This window comes from Meles meles, chromosome 12 (assembly GCF_922984935.1).
Source record: "Meles meles chromosome 12, mMelMel3.1 paternal haplotype, whole genome shotgun sequence".
Taxonomy (NCBI): Eukaryota; Metazoa; Chordata; class Mammalia; order Carnivora; family Mustelidae; genus Meles; species Meles meles.
This window is the reverse complement of record NC_060077.1, coordinates 71204376-71219702: the sequence shown is the minus strand read 5'-3', so window position 1 is coordinate 71219702 and position 15327 is coordinate 71204376. Positions and strand designations below refer to the sequence as shown.

The 15327-nt window shown below is 41.5% G+C and overlaps 1 protein-coding gene across 2 annotated transcripts in view; it reads left to right on the top strand.

The window, feature by feature from the left end:
• The window catches only part of DYM (dymeclin), a 344284-nt gene that overhangs the window by 73843 nt on the left and 255114 nt on the right, over positions 1-15327 (top strand). For both annotated transcript variants that reach the window (XM_046025177.1, XM_046025176.1), the window contains exon 6: positions 4561-4633. In XM_046025177.1, coding sequence (XP_045881133.1) covers positions 4561-4633 — 73 coding nt within the window. The remainder of the gene's footprint in view (positions 1-4560; positions 4634-15327) is intronic.

The window sequence follows — 15327 nt, the reverse complement described above, 5'->3', positions numbered from 1 at the left end:
TATTCATTGTGAGAGCTATTTCTAAATTGGGTATTTAAATGCAAAGACTTCCAGTATGCATTGATGAATGTGTAACAGATTACCTTGATGCATAAACAAATACGGGCTATTTCGTATTTCTTCCCTCACATTTATCAGGGATTTGTATTTGGGGTCTTCAGTGAAACATGGTTGACCGATTGGATTTTTTCCAACTTTAAAAATAGTTTGTAAGGGTTTTTGTGTTTTTCAGGTTTTTGTTTTTTTTTTTTTTTGAGTCTGGATTTGGGTTCAAATCCAGTCTCCACCACTTATTTTTTTTTTTAAAGATTTTATTTATTTATTTGACAGAGATCATAAGTAGGCAGAGAGGCAGGCAGAGAGAGAGGAGGAAGCAGGCTCCCTGCTGAGCAGAGAGCCTGATGCAGGCTTGATCCCAGAGTCCTGGGATCATGACCTGAGCCGAAGGCAGAGGCCTTAACCCACTGAGCCACCCAGGGGCCCCTCCACCACTTATTTTAAGTTAACCAACCATTCTGAGCCTTGATCTCTTTATCTGTAACATGATGGTGATGATCATACCTTCCCCTTAAGAGTTATTGTCAGGGTTAATGTGACATGAAGCATGAAATGCTTGGCACAGTGCCTCTCCAAGAGAAGGGTACTCAGTAAATGTTAGCTATGAATATTATCTCCGAGAAGCTGACATTGAAAATATGAGCGTATTTGACTGGAGCTGTAACAGCCAATTTAAAACTCTTTAAGAGAGAAAAACCATGGGTTTAAAACTTCACACTAAACGTACTGAATGTCTTCAGAGTCCTTTGCTCAAAGATATTCAGTTTACTTTGTCACTGACCTGAAGATTTCAAGGACTTTTTAGATTCTCTTTCCTCTGAGAAATGCATGAGTGTTACTATAATTTTTGGCAGGTGAATTTATATTTACTTGTTTTTATTGGCTCTAAGGAAAATATTTGGCTTCAAATGAAAGCTGCTTGATATAAATGTTGCTTGGAAAAGAACGCCCTATGAGTGACTTGCTTAATGTCAGACCTGGTAAGCAGTCAAATCTTGTCACCCTTCACTTGATACATAATTATTTGCTTCTAGCTTAGTCCCAGAAATAAGAATATGGTATTCTTTTTTTTTTTTTTTTTTTTTAGATTTTATTTATTTATTTGACAGACAGATCACAAGTACGCAGAGAGGCAGGCGGGGGTGGGGGGTGGGAAAGGAGGCTTCCCACTAAGCAGAGAGCCCGATGTGGGCCTCCATCCCAGGACCCTGGGATCATGACCTAAGCTGAAGGCAGAGGCATTAACCCACTGAGCCACCCAGGCACCCCAAGAATATGGTATTCTGTAGCAGTGTTTTTGTTTTAGTAAATAGGAGTTGTCTGAGATTTCAGCTGGAGATTGCCCGTTCTTGTCTTTTGTTGTTAGAGTTTTGGCCTTAAAATGGTACATTTCACTTGTATGAAATGTATTTATCATAATTTCATTACTAAGTTGATAACAATGTTGTGAATATATTCCTTAATTGACCTAAGCTGTAATCTTGGCAGAAGTCATGGTTTAGATGGCACATGGAATACAGAATCCTCTTTACTGTGTTAAGATTTGAGGGTGAGGGCGCCTGGGTAGCTCAGTGGGTTAAAGCCTCTGCCTTCGGCTCAGGTCATGATCTCGGGGTCCTGGGATCGAGTCCCGCATCGGGCTCTCTGCTCAGCAGGGAACCTGCTTCCTCCCTCTCTGCCTGTCTCTCTGCCTATTTGTGATCTCTCTCTCTCTGTGTCAAATAAATAAATAAAATCTTTAAAAAAAAATATTTGAGGATGAGATGTGTTTGCACCCCTGAAAGAAAAAAAAATCCAACCCTCTCTGGTCCTTAGTATTTGTTCCCTCACTTTCCATAATTAAAAAACTTCTGACTACTTGGCTGAACAAGGGTATGCTGTTAAAATGGCCTGCTGATTTGGTCTGGGATATTTTTTAGGGAATGAAGGAATGATTTTAAATGTTCTTACTTGGGTCTGGGTCACTGCATTCTGTAGGATGAGCCAAGGGATGTGCAGCAAATTGTATTAGGTATGTATCATATGCCAGGAGATGAACTTGGAGCAGGTTATTGACTCACTTGGGTTGTGTTGGACCACTTTGGCAGTGAGAAGGATTTTAGTTACATCTACTTTTTATTGTGTAGCCTCAGAGACCAGTGTTACTTATTTCCAAATTCTATTTTCTCACTGGTTGAGCTAAGCCTGGCACTTCTAGAGTACGATTAATGTAGTTACTGAATTTGATTCTTGCCATGTTTTCTTTGTAGCATTGATTGGTGCTTTTATGATTCAGTATTCTCTTCCAGCTCTGTACTCACCTCTCAGAGGGTTACTTTGCCAGTTCCATTTATGGAAGTCAGGAAGGAATTTCTTCATAATTTCTGAATGCCAGGTGATAGTGCGGTTAGAAAAAAGAATTGCTAAACTGAAATTCCCAGTCCTTTGATGCTTCAGAAATAACCACTAGATTTGTACTAGACCCTGGATGTGGTTTGGCAAACACGTTTTGAGTATACGTTATGTGTTAAGCTCTTTGTGAGTTGTCATTCTTAAGAAGTACAGAGTCCAGAGGTTCCTGGGTTAAGCGTCTGACTCTTGGTCTCAACTCAGGTCTTGATCTCAGGGTCGTGAGTTCAAGCCCCGCACTGGGCTCCACGCTGGGCATGGAGCCTACTCTTAAAAAAAAAAAAAAAAAAAGGATAGAGTCCAATAGGTGCCTGCCCATGTATAGACAGAAATTATAGTATAGTGTAACCTATGTATACAATGAAAGACACGAATGAGGCAAATGCTTTGTAGGTGATTTTTTTTTTTCAGAGTGAGGCAGGAGATTTGGGTTTTTTTGGAGGGGAGGAAGATTGAGGATGATGCAGGTGAATAAAGATTGGCTTTTAAAAAGTCCGGTTTTTATTGTTGGAGGGCATTCTTGGCAGAGGCAATGTTACTGAGGAGGCGTGAAATGGCACTCAGCAGGCCGCTGGGTATTGTTGGAATATAAATTGTGAGTAATGCGGGGAGATCATGGTAGAACAAGGTACAGGGTCTATGTCTTGAAGCATCATTCCTGTAGAATGTACTTACAGCACTTGAGTTTTTTCTGATACTTAGTATTTAGCTTAAAGCAGTTGAAAAGATGTAAGCCAGGAGAGGGACGGAGGGGGTTTAGTCAGCTCCATTTGACAGCAGTGTAGAGTTTGGGTTGGAGAGAAGTAAGATTGGATGTAGGAATACTAGTTAGGAAGGTTGAAAGAAGTTCAGGAGTGAGTTTTAATTTAGTAAGCTGGTTTAACTGAACCGAGATGATGACATAATGGAGTACACAGAAGAGGAAACATCAGAGAGGTAGACTGTGCAATCGAGTAGACCCAGAGATTGGTTAAAAAAAGCATACACGTGAGTATCCTGGGCTTTGGCCCTGAGTTCTTGATGTGGTCCCCAAAAGGAAGTAGAAAGAAACAATAAGTGGGTTTCAAGTATTGGGAAAGATGGGTTCAGTTTTGAACATGTGGAGTTTGAGGTACCGGTGATGCATCTAAGTGGAGAAGGCCAGGAAGCAATTGGATATAAAGATAAGAAGGAGTTCACTGGAGAGACCAAGAGGAGAACTGTCGCTGTAGCAGTCACCAGCCTGTTAGTAATGATTGGTGAAGGAGGACACAGGGAGTGGCAAGAGGAGGAAGTCAGTGGTGGAACTCTGGGGAACATGCCCATAGTTGAAAGATATATTCTGAGGAGGCAGATAGTGGTAATGAGTAGAAAAAGATATAGACTGGAAACCAGGTGTTGTAGGAACTGAGGGGAATAAGAATTTCATGAAGGAATAGGTGTCAGTAGTGTCCAAAGGCAGAAGTCACATGAGCTGTTGGTTGGCTTTGGAAATTAGACCGTCATTTAGAGCAGTTTGGGACAGAGAAACATTTCTGCAGGAATGATAATTTGCCTCTTATCCTTGCCACTTACTCTGTGACCTGGGAAAGCCATTTTACCTCTGGCTCTTTATTTGTAAAGGGATGGAAACCCTCTCACTGGGTTTCAGTCTGTGATCTGTGGAGCCCCACAGGTTCAGAAAAGGTGCTTTGAGGGCCATCAAGGAGATCTGGTGTTTGATCAGATATTTACTGGGGGAAAGAGGTACAGGCATTCTATTGACTCAAACAGAGCAGCTAGGGCAGCTTGATTTTTTTTTTTTTTTTGGTCTGTTTTATGTATTTCACTTCAGTGTAAGATTTCATTTGAAAAAAACACAGTGTAAAATAAGAGATTTAAAAACTGCTGGTCTACAGGGACCATAAGAGACGGACACATTAAAAGTTATATAATTAATAGCTAATGTTCAAAATTCCTATACTAAATGAAGATTGTAGTATGTACTGACTTCTGGTTTGGATTTTATTAGAGGTCACAATTAGTGATCGAGTTTATGTGATAAGTTGTTATTCTCATTGGGAATGAAGACTGAACTTGCACAAAGCTCTATTCTATTTCATATTTGGTTAAAAAAGCTTTTGTGTGTCTTACCAGGTTCTGACTCTGAAGATCTTTTGGAAGAATTGCTCTGTTGTTTGCTGCAGTTGATCACTGATATTCCACTCCTGTAAGTGCTGGCCAAGCCAGGATTTGCTTTATCTTCTTTGTATATTGAAGATGGTGACTGATCATGTTGAAGAGTTTGTGAACACGATTCCTATATGCTGAAAAGTGTTCTTTTTAAAGCAGTTACTGCCAGTTTTTTTTTTTTTTAATTGTCTCTCTGGAGCCTTTTCAGACATTTTTGTAATTGCCTCTCCCCACTAGTGAAATTTGAATACCCCAGATACAGTCTCTTTATGTACTGTGGCCCTTTGAAGGGCCGCAGATCATTATAATACCTGTGAAGTTTTTCACCCCCGGAGAATCAGTTTTCACGCTCTTGGGAGTGATATCACCCCACGGAGAATGCACATTTTAAAGGAATTATTATTATTTTTTAAAATACTGTATTTTTAAGTAATCTCTTAATTAAGAGCCAGCATGGGGCTCACATTTAATAATCTTGAGATCAAGAGTCACATGCTCTACTGACCAAGCCAGCCAGGCACCCCTAAAGGAATTATTATTATTATTTTTTAAAAAGATTTTATTTATTTATTTGACAGACAGAGATCACAAGTAGGCAGAGAGGCAGGCAGAGAGAGAGGGAGGGAAGCAGGCTCCCTGCTGAGCAGAGAGCCCTATGCGGGGCTCGATCCCAGGACCCCGGGATCATGACCCGAGCCGAAGGCAGAGGCTTTAACCCACTGAGCCACCCAGGCACCCCTAAAGGAATTATTTTTTGAATAAAGAAGCAGAGTGTAAGATTGATCATGATGGAGTCGCTGTGAACATGGGATGTCATTGGATGTGTGCTGCTTGCCTGTGGCCCACAAAGGAGGGACCAGGTATTCGTGAGAGATGGCCTCCGAGCCTCTGTTGTGCATAAGTACAGCATCCAGAATTGTAATCTAGATTTAGAAACGAGAACCACCAAGCCCTGTGGTAGGTCCGTCTGCTGATGCGCACCTGGAAGGCAGGGCTGAAGCCACTAAGGAATCACCCGGTGGCGAAAGGCACAGGGGAGAGGGTCTCATCCAGGTGGAGCTTGTGTGGCAGACACAGGCAACTGGAATTTCTGATGTCCTTCTTGCCTTCTTTCCGACACATCTCTAGTATTGTTTGGGGGCCATTTTGTGCCCAGCTTAGTTTTCAGGCCCCACGGAAACTAAATGTGGCCCCATCACATGGTTTGGGCCAATGCTGTGTGAGCAGAAGTCGTGAGCTTGCAGGGCATGTATCTCCAGCTTTTTGGCCCGCTGCCCTTCTCTTCCTTCCTGGGATGCAGAGGCAGTGCTGGGGCCGTCTTGAAACGATAATGATGAGTGCCACATGCAAAGAACAGGGCCCCAGGAGTATGGGATTTGAATGATGCTGTGGAACTATTATACGAGCCCTACGTGGCTTATCTTTGGGTTTCTTCTTAAGTGAAAAAAAATAAACACTTAATTTGGGTAAGCCACTGTGGTTAGGTTTCTGTTACATGTGGTCAGATGTGGGAAGGGAAACACATAGACTGTCTACTATTTACTTGTCATTGTATGTGCGATGCTTCATGTGTTCTTGACTTAATTTTTAAAATAGTTGCATCTCTATTGTGTTTATGTCATTACTAAATACCTAGGGTTTAGTATATATCCTCAGTGAGATCATTCGTCTCTCCTCCTTTGTTAATAAAATGTCTTGGTGAAGTTAAGGGGAACGGAAGTAGTAAATCTCTTTAGCTGGTAAGTAAGACTTGAATACAGTGTATAGACCAGTCAGTCACTTAAACACTCTTGAGGAGCAGGCCGACAGTGTTGTAATATATCAAACATTTCAGTGTTTTAATGTGTTTATACTTTTTAAATGAACTGAAAATGCACAGACAACCAGATGTCTTGTATTATGTACACTCCGCTTTAACCAGCTGCTGAAACAATTTCTTATGATTTAATGTTCTTGGAACTCCATCCTACAAGAAGGTCTGTCTTGGTAACAGTTTCCAGGCGAAACCAAATTACTATTTAAATATTTCATTTACTATAACCATCGTGCAGTGTTGTGGATCAGCTTCTGACTGAAGGGGGTTTATGAAATTGAAAAGTGGGGGCACTCTCACTCCTGACGGTCCTCAGTCTCACGGTAGACTTTGCACGTTGGCACGTTTAACGTCGGCGTGCCCGCGCTCCATCAGCAGGTGTGCAGCAGGAGGAGTACGACGTTCGTGTCCGCCCAGGGCAATTGAGAGCTCGCTTAAACACTTCTTGTGAGACTGTGAAATCTTCCCGTTGACATTGGAAGCCAGTGATTACCAAGAGCATAGATAGATACTTATTATTTTTTTTAAAGATTTTATTTATTTATTTGACAGAGAGAGAGATCACAAGTAGGCAGAGAGGCAGGCAGAGAGAGAGGGGGAAGCAGGCCCCTTGCTGAGCAGAGAGCCCCATGTGGGGCTTGATCCCAGGACCCTGAGATCTTGACCTGAGCCGAAGGCAGTGGCTTAACCCACTGAGCCACCCAGGCGCCCCGATTCTTTATTATTAAGAGAATAGTCAACTGCAGTGGTTTAGATAAACTCTCAGAATTTGTAGGAATTCACTTGTAATAAAGCTTGACTTTCAAGTAGTTAGTGGATACTGCTTCTCAGAAAGATTGGGTGTGTTGATAAGATACTCATTCTCTGAGATTCTAACCTTCAAAGTCTGATTGAAATACACATCTTCTAGGAATCCTTTCTAAATTCCATACCTCTCAGCATTTATATATTTAAAATAAAGATTAAGTAATTCACAGGCTCATCACTTGATGTTTTTCAGTGTATGTTGTTTTGATCTCACTGAAATTGAAATGACTCTGCAAAGTAAAACCCTGTTTCTGTTATACCTCGTCCATGATCTTAGGGAAGTGCATGGGACGGAATAGAGTAAGATGAAGGTATTTTCCTGAAGATGCTAATAGAAAGCGTAACAGAAAGAACATGGTTTGGCTTGCTGGGATTGAAAGTGCAACACTTAGAAAATTTGTGATGTGGATTGGTTCTCACAGTGTTACCGTTGAGACGCTGAATGAGACCTGGGTGACTCAGCTCAGTGACAGAGTTTTGGATGGGCCCCAGCGGCCAAGATGTATTGCTGGATGGGCCCAATACTTAGGTTTGCTCATGATGCTTAGTATGAAGTAGAAGTTATTTTGAGAACTTTTAACCTGCTTTTTACCTGTTTTTGGTGGTGTTTTTGTGAAAGCCGTCACCGTTATTTGTAAATGGTGATACTTTGGTCAGCCATTTCTTGTCCTGCCCTTTCTCTAGTGCCACCACTCCAAACAGGTCCCTCTGAGGTCTGCTCGGAGTGGGCCATTCTGCCCGCCCCAGGCCAGACATGCAGCCTCTTCCTCCTGAGATCCATTTCTGTGTTCTTCTTAGCAGCCTGTGAACTCAACCATTTAGTTCTTAGCCTGGCCCTCATTTGCAGATTTTCAGTTATAATTTTATAAGAATGTTTATCTTTTTTTTGTTAAAAGATGTATGTATTTATTTATTTATTTGTGGGGCGGGGGAGAGGGAGAGATAGCGAACACGAGAGGGAGAGAGAATCTCAAACAGACTCTGCACTGAGCCTGACGTGGGGCCCGATCCTGCACGAACTTGAGATCATGATCTGAGCTGAAACCAAGAGTCAGATCCCAACTTACTGAGCCACCCAGGTGCCCCAGAACATTTACCTTTTTTCTTTTTCTTTTTATAAGTTCTGTATTGATAACGCAGAGACATTCCTAGTCCATTGCCTTCACTGCCATTTTCCTCAGTGTGTCTAATTGTGTAGTGTGACTTTGTCTACATCTCTAGTACAGGGGTACTGCTGTTATCTGCTGACCTCGTCCATCTCACTCCTGCTGCTTCAGCCACATCGGTGTCCATGCTAATTTTGGACAGACCAACCCACCCCTGTCCCCAGGGCCTTTGCCCCTGCTGCTGCTCCTGCCTCCTCCTTGACTATCTCCTCTCAGATATCTGCATGGCTCCTGTCCTGACTTTCACGCTTCCTTCTGCTCAGGGGAGGTCTGCTTCTCAGGAATAACTGCTCTGACCACCCTAACATAGGAGCATGCCTCTCATTCTCTGTTCTGTCATCTGCTTTCTTCGTTGTCTTTATACTGAACACGGCTTTGCACGTTGTCTGTTATCTCTCTTGCTTGTATTTCTCAAATAACATTAGAAGGTAGACTCTGAAAACAAGGACTGTTCTCGTGCTTGCATTGGTTTTGCTCAATGCTGTTATCCTTAGTATTCAGGCTAGCGTGGCATGTGGTAAACTCGACAAATATTTGTTGACTGAGTAAGATGGTAGGGGCACAACCTGTTCAGCGCCCTGAAAGCATTTTGTTTGTTTGTCGTCATCTAGTCTGTACAGAAACACAGTATAGTGTTTAGGCACTTTCCATTGCCAATGCAGTGGCTCAGAGCCCTTTGCAGTTGGTATATTGTATTATAAAAACTAGGTGTCTCATAGACAGGAGAAACAGAAAGGGGCTGTAGAGGCAGAAGCACTGAGAACTAATATCCTCAGATATTTCCAAATAGCAATATTTGAGGAAATGGTAGATTAGTTATATAAATGTTGAGTGGTCCAGGACCATGTAGTGTAGGGACAATCAGCTTTACAGCTCAGCAGTCCTTACATTATCCCTTAACAGTATAATAATCTCTTTTGTTAAGTTCATTCTGAAAAAAGTATATTGGGACTGTGGCATTTGTCTCTAAGGTACTACTAGGCCCTAGACAAAGAAAGGTGTGGCTTCTGGAGCTTAGAGATGGACAGATAATATAGAAAGATAGTCCATGGGGCACCTGAGTGTCTCAGTCGGTTAAGTGTCTGCCTTTGGCTTAGGTCATGATCCCGGAGTCCTGGGATCCAGCCCACATCGGGCTCCCTACTCAGCGGGAAGGAGCCTGCTTCTCCCTCTGCTGCTTATGCTCCCTCTCCCTGCTTGTGCACATTCTCTCTCTCACAAATGAGTAAAATCCTTAAAAAAAAGATAGCCCAGGAGGAGGAACCGTTCCTAAGTGCGGGAGTCATTTTGAGCTGTAGTGATTAGTAGTGACTGTGTCAGCGAAGAGCCAGAGAGGGGCCTGCTCAGCCCCTCTTGGGTGTAAATAATGTATCTGAAGAATCACAAGTGCATTTAGTTTGAATAGAGCAGATGGGTTGTGGGAGATTAGGGATGGACAAGCTGTGTTGTTTGTTGGAGCAGAGACTTTATTTTTTTTTTAAAGGTCTTATTTGTTTATTTGACAGAGAGACAGTGAGAGAGGGAACACAGGCATGGGCAGTAGGAGAGGGAGAAGCAGACTTCCCACCCAGCAGAGAGCCCGACTTGGGGCTCGATCCCAGGACCCTGGGGATCATGACCTGAACTGAAGGCAGACGCTTGATGACTGAGCCACCCAGGCGCCTGAGACTTGAATTTTAGAAGGACTAACGGCTTGATTACATTTAGAGTTCTCTGTTTATCAAGATGTAAAAGAATATATTCTCTCATATTTATATGTATATACTCTTTATATATATATACTTTTTATATTATATATTATATGTATAATATATATATATATATATATATATATATATATATATATATATATATACACACTCTGTCTCTAAAATCCATTCTGGAAGTATTTGGGGAGGAATGGAATTGATTAAGAATCTTATTTATGAGATATGCTTTCTTCATAGGGTTTCTGAAATGTAATAAAATGATAGGAAACGCATATTTATTATTCAACCCATAAACTTATGACATTGGTTTCACTGTTATGCTGTGGAAAATCTGAACATTGATAACTCTTGTTGCTAACCGTGAGAAGGTGGTTCAAGAATGTGAAAAGCTGTGAACGGTTGATGGAGGAGAACGAAGGAACTGGAGGGACCTGAGTTGGCCTTGAAGGGCTTACCTGTTAGGAAAATGCCTTTCTGTAGCCCTGCCTGTTGATGCCTCAGCACCTTCCAGATGCAGCTTCGGCAGAGCGGGTGCCTAAAGCAAGTCAGCGTTCAAGTTTTAGGTGCTGGAAGGGAAATATCTAGTATAGCTTTCTGGTTCAATCAGTGAGGTATTCAAGTCCTTGCAAGCACTGGAATAAAGGTGATAGCATTTCCATACTCCAAGACAGTATTATATATTAAGTTCACAATAGCATTTTAGGTGGAAAATTGATTTCTTTTTTTTTTTTTCCATTTTATTTATTTTTTCAGCGTAACAGTATTCATTGTTTTTGCAACACCCAGTGCTCCATGCAAAACGTGCCCTCCCTATTACCCACCACCTGTTCCCCCAACCTCCCACCCCTGACCCTTCAAAACCCTCAGGTTGTTTTTCAGAGTCCATAGTCTCTTATGGTTCGCCTCCCCTTCCAAATTTTTTTTTTTTTAATAAACATATAATGTATTTTTATCCCCAGGGGTACAGGTCTGTGAATCGCCAGGTTTACACACTTCACAGCACTCACGATAGCACATACCCTCCCCAATGTCCATAGCCCCCTCCCCCTCTCCCAATCCCACCTCCCCCCAGCAACCCCCAGTTTGTTTTGTGAGATTAAGAGTCATTTATGGTTTGTCTCCCTCCCAATCCCATCTTGTTTCATTTATTCTTCTCCTATCCCCCTAACCCCCCATGTTGCTTCTCCATGTCCTCATATCAGGGAGATCATATGATAGTTGTCTTTCTCCGATTGACTTATTTCACTAAGCATGATACGCTCTAGTTCCATCCACGTCGTCGCAAATGGCAAGATTTCATTTCGGAAAATTGATTTCTGATGTGGCGGGGGGGGGTGAGGATCTCAGTTACATTTTTTTTTTTAAAGATTTTATTTATTTATTTGATAGACAGAGATCACAAGTAGGCAGAGACATGCAGAGGGGGGGGGGAAGCAGGCTCCCTGCTGAGCAGGGAGCCCGATGCGGGGCTCGATCCCAGGACCCTGCGATCATGACCTGAGCTGAAGGCAGAGGCTTTAACCCACTGAGCCACCCAGGCGCCCCTTAAATTTTTTAGAATATGCAGACCTTTACATGTTTATTGAAGTCGGACTTAAATATAGCTAGAACCACAAATAATGTTGATTTTAGGGGTGCCTGGGTGGCTCAGTCATTAGGCGTCTGCCTTCAGCTCAGGTCATGATCCCCGGGTCCTGGGATTAAGCCTTGCATCAGGCTCCCTGCTCAGCGGGAAGCCTGCTGTTCCCTCTCCCACTCCCCCTGCTTGTGTGCCCTCTCTCGCTGTGTCTCTTTGTCAAATAATAAAATCTTTTTTAGAAGTCCAATGCGCTATCCATTGCGCAACGGAGCCACCTAATAAAATCTTTTTTAAAAATGTTGATTTTATAAGGTATATGCTCAGATTGTTCCTAACTCGTGAATTTTGTTCATGATTATCATTAAGAAGTATAGAAGTATTTAGTAGGAGAAAAACCTCTCTGGTTCTGAATGCAGAAGATGGGGCTCGAATCTGGCTCTCCTACTAACTGGCAATGTTACTCCACGCCTCGGGCTTCTCATTTTGAAAGTAGGGGTAACAGACCAGAACTCATTTCTTGGAAAAGACATTTGAAGACATGTAGTTCAGCTGTTCAGTATTTTAGAGAAGGAAATTGAAGTGCCTCAGTTTGGAGACCAACACCCGTAGCTTTTGGAGGAAGAGCCAGGCTGTACGTACCTCGTGTCCTTCAGTGCCGGGAAGGGGACAGTGGCCAAGAGCGTCTCCTCCTCTGGTGTCCTCACTGCCTTACTGTGTTGCTTCAGACTGTGTTGGGGACCAAAGCGGTGCACTTGAAGATGCTTTTGAAAATTGTAAAATGCTTTAGCATTATAAAAGTGTGTTGTCTTTCCCATACTTAGTACTCAGAAACATTGAATATATTTGCTTTCTGAGTTAATTTTCCTATTTTAAACTTCTCGGTAAAAAAGAGTAGCACTAGCTCGCTAACAAGTCCAGTAGGCATCGGACACGGGATGTGAGAGATTCAAAAGAACAAGGCTGACTCATCTGGGAGCTGAAGGAAGTTTCTGGAGTGCCTGGCTTCTTAGGAGTGCTCTCCTGGCATTAGGTGTGACAGAAAGACTAGCAGCCGCAAAAGCCGGGTCCTGGATCCTGGCTGTCATTTTGCCTGTGTTTGCCTATTTCCTTGCAGGTAATGGGCTGTTTAGAGCCAGATGAGCATTGGGATTTTAGGACTAGACTTCAGCTTTTCTTTCTTCTAGCCGTTTCATTTTATATATGATGTCACTCAAGTAGAGAGAAGGGAAGTGACTTTCCTAAGGTCAGTTTGCAGGATTCGTAGGTGGCCCTGAAAACACTTGACTCTGCCTTGAAAGAGTTTTTACTCTTATAAAACCAAGACTGGTACAGAATACATTTGTTACTTTCTTTTTGCTGTTATTAATACATGGATGGCAAAGTATGAATGTGGCAGAGTACACTAATAATTGCAAACTTTCAATTCTACTGCAAAGAGTTAATTTTCTTTTTAATTTTTTGTGTGACTTATATACATTAATCTTTTTTTAAAAAAAGATCTTGTTTACTTATTTGACAGAGAGACAGCGAGAGAGGGAACACAAGCAGCAGGAGTGGAAGAGAGAGAAGCAGGCTTCCCACTGAGCAGGGAGCCCGATGCAGGGCTTGATCCTAGGACCCTGGGCTCATGACCTGAGCCAAAGGCAGACACTTAACTGACCGAGCCACCCAGGTGTCCCCATAGTGTGATACTTATATATATTTCCTCATTACAAGTGAAATTGAACATCTCTTCATATATTCAGAAGCCATTTCTAACTTTTTATGAAGGTTTAGTAATCATTTTTAATTCCTGAGAGCTCTTTTCCTCTGATTGTTTCTTGTTTTACGAATGCAGCATATTCAGTTGGCATGACAGCACTATGGACTCTCATATAACCATTTTGGTATATTTGCTTTATTATTATGTATCCATATTTTTTTAATATTATGTATGCATCTTATCAGTCCAGCCTAATTTTTCATCTTTAAGGTTATCTTTAAAAACACAATTCGTTGAACTTTATTTCAGGAAGATATGTGGCTATATTTCTCTTGATACATTTGATGCAGTATTAGATGTAGACCACCAGTTCTCTGAGAAATCTTGAAAATGTGGAGTGGATATTGAGTTTATTTGGCCCACCCCCTTGATTTTTACATATGATGAAGTTGACAGGGAAGGTGGCTAATGGAGCCTAGTGAGTGACCATTCTGAGACGAGAATCCAGATTTTTGATTCCTAACCTCCAGGCACTTTCTGTTCCACTGTTAAGACTTTTATAAACAAGAAGCATTCCCATGTCTTTGATTTTGTTACCTTTGAGAACTAGCCACCACCACCATTGACAGTATCTTTAATACATTCTACCACTTTTTAGTCTTCCTTTGTGTTTCACTTTCACACTCTCTGTGGTGGCCTGACACTGGTATTTCTAAATTTTGGTTTTAATCCTTTGAACTTGTCTGTTGTTTCTGTTAAACTTATGTTCCATTTACATACTGTCCGGTTTCTTACCCAGTAGTAAGTCAGAAGAGGATGTTTTTTTCCTCCATATTCGTTGACTTTGTCCTTAGCCAACACTAACACCCATTTCATGAAGGCTTTTGTCTTTATCCAAGTGTTCCACTCTGCCCTAGCAGAGCAGCGCAAGGTCAAGGCGCCTGTATTTTTTTTTTTCTTCACATGAAATTAATAACTTGCTCCAACAGTAGTTTGTTTTAGGACATTTCCAGCCCAGATGGTGGAAAGTTCTTGGGATAATATGGCAGCCAAAGCAACACTTTGGCTTTTTAAAGTTGACTTTGTTTTGGCAATTGTGTGATGAAAATCTTCTGAAGATCATACAAGGACATTAAAACAAGAAAGATCTGTTGGCTTAAAACATTTTTCATCTTCTAAAAACCACCACACTCAGCATGGTAGCATTTTGGTTTCTTTCAAGTATTGGCCTGTCTGGCTCTTTTCCCTGATTATTTGGCATTTAGGATAGGCCAATTAATACATTTTAGATTTTGTTTTCACAGAAGTCTAACATTGCCTTGAATTCCCTTTTTTGAGCATTATAGAAAGTTACAGCAAGAAATGACAGTAGAGATCATCTTGCCCGATGTACTTATTTAAAAATAGGAAAACTGAGACCCAGAGGGATTATTTGTTGAAATTGAAAGAATGAGTCTAATAGAGAGCTGATAAGCAGAGCCTGGGTCTCCTGATTTTGGCTCAGTGACTTTTATAGCATACCACAATCTGATTTAATTTTGTTTGCTCTTATTTCAATATGTCCTTAGAGTTGAATCAAGAAAAGTTTAATTTTAACATTTATGACAGTCTTCTATTTTTAGTTCCTGATTAATTTAATTTTAGAGCCTATTGCTTAAATATCCAAACGCATGAAAATATATGTGAACATTCTTTCCTGCCTATGCTGGTCCTCCATCTGTCCGGCTGTCCCATTTGCTTCCATAAGGAACCACTGTGCTTAGTGTCTTACGTGTCCTTCCTGAGGATGTTCATGCAGCGTAGATGCGGTTATGAACACAGAATCTTATTTCTCTCTGCATTCACACTAAAGGTGGAAAATCGTACATACTATTTTGAACTTTCCTCTTTTTCTTGTCAACAGTCTGTCCTGGCAGTTTCTATACACATGCATTTAAAGAGCTTTCTCATTTTTG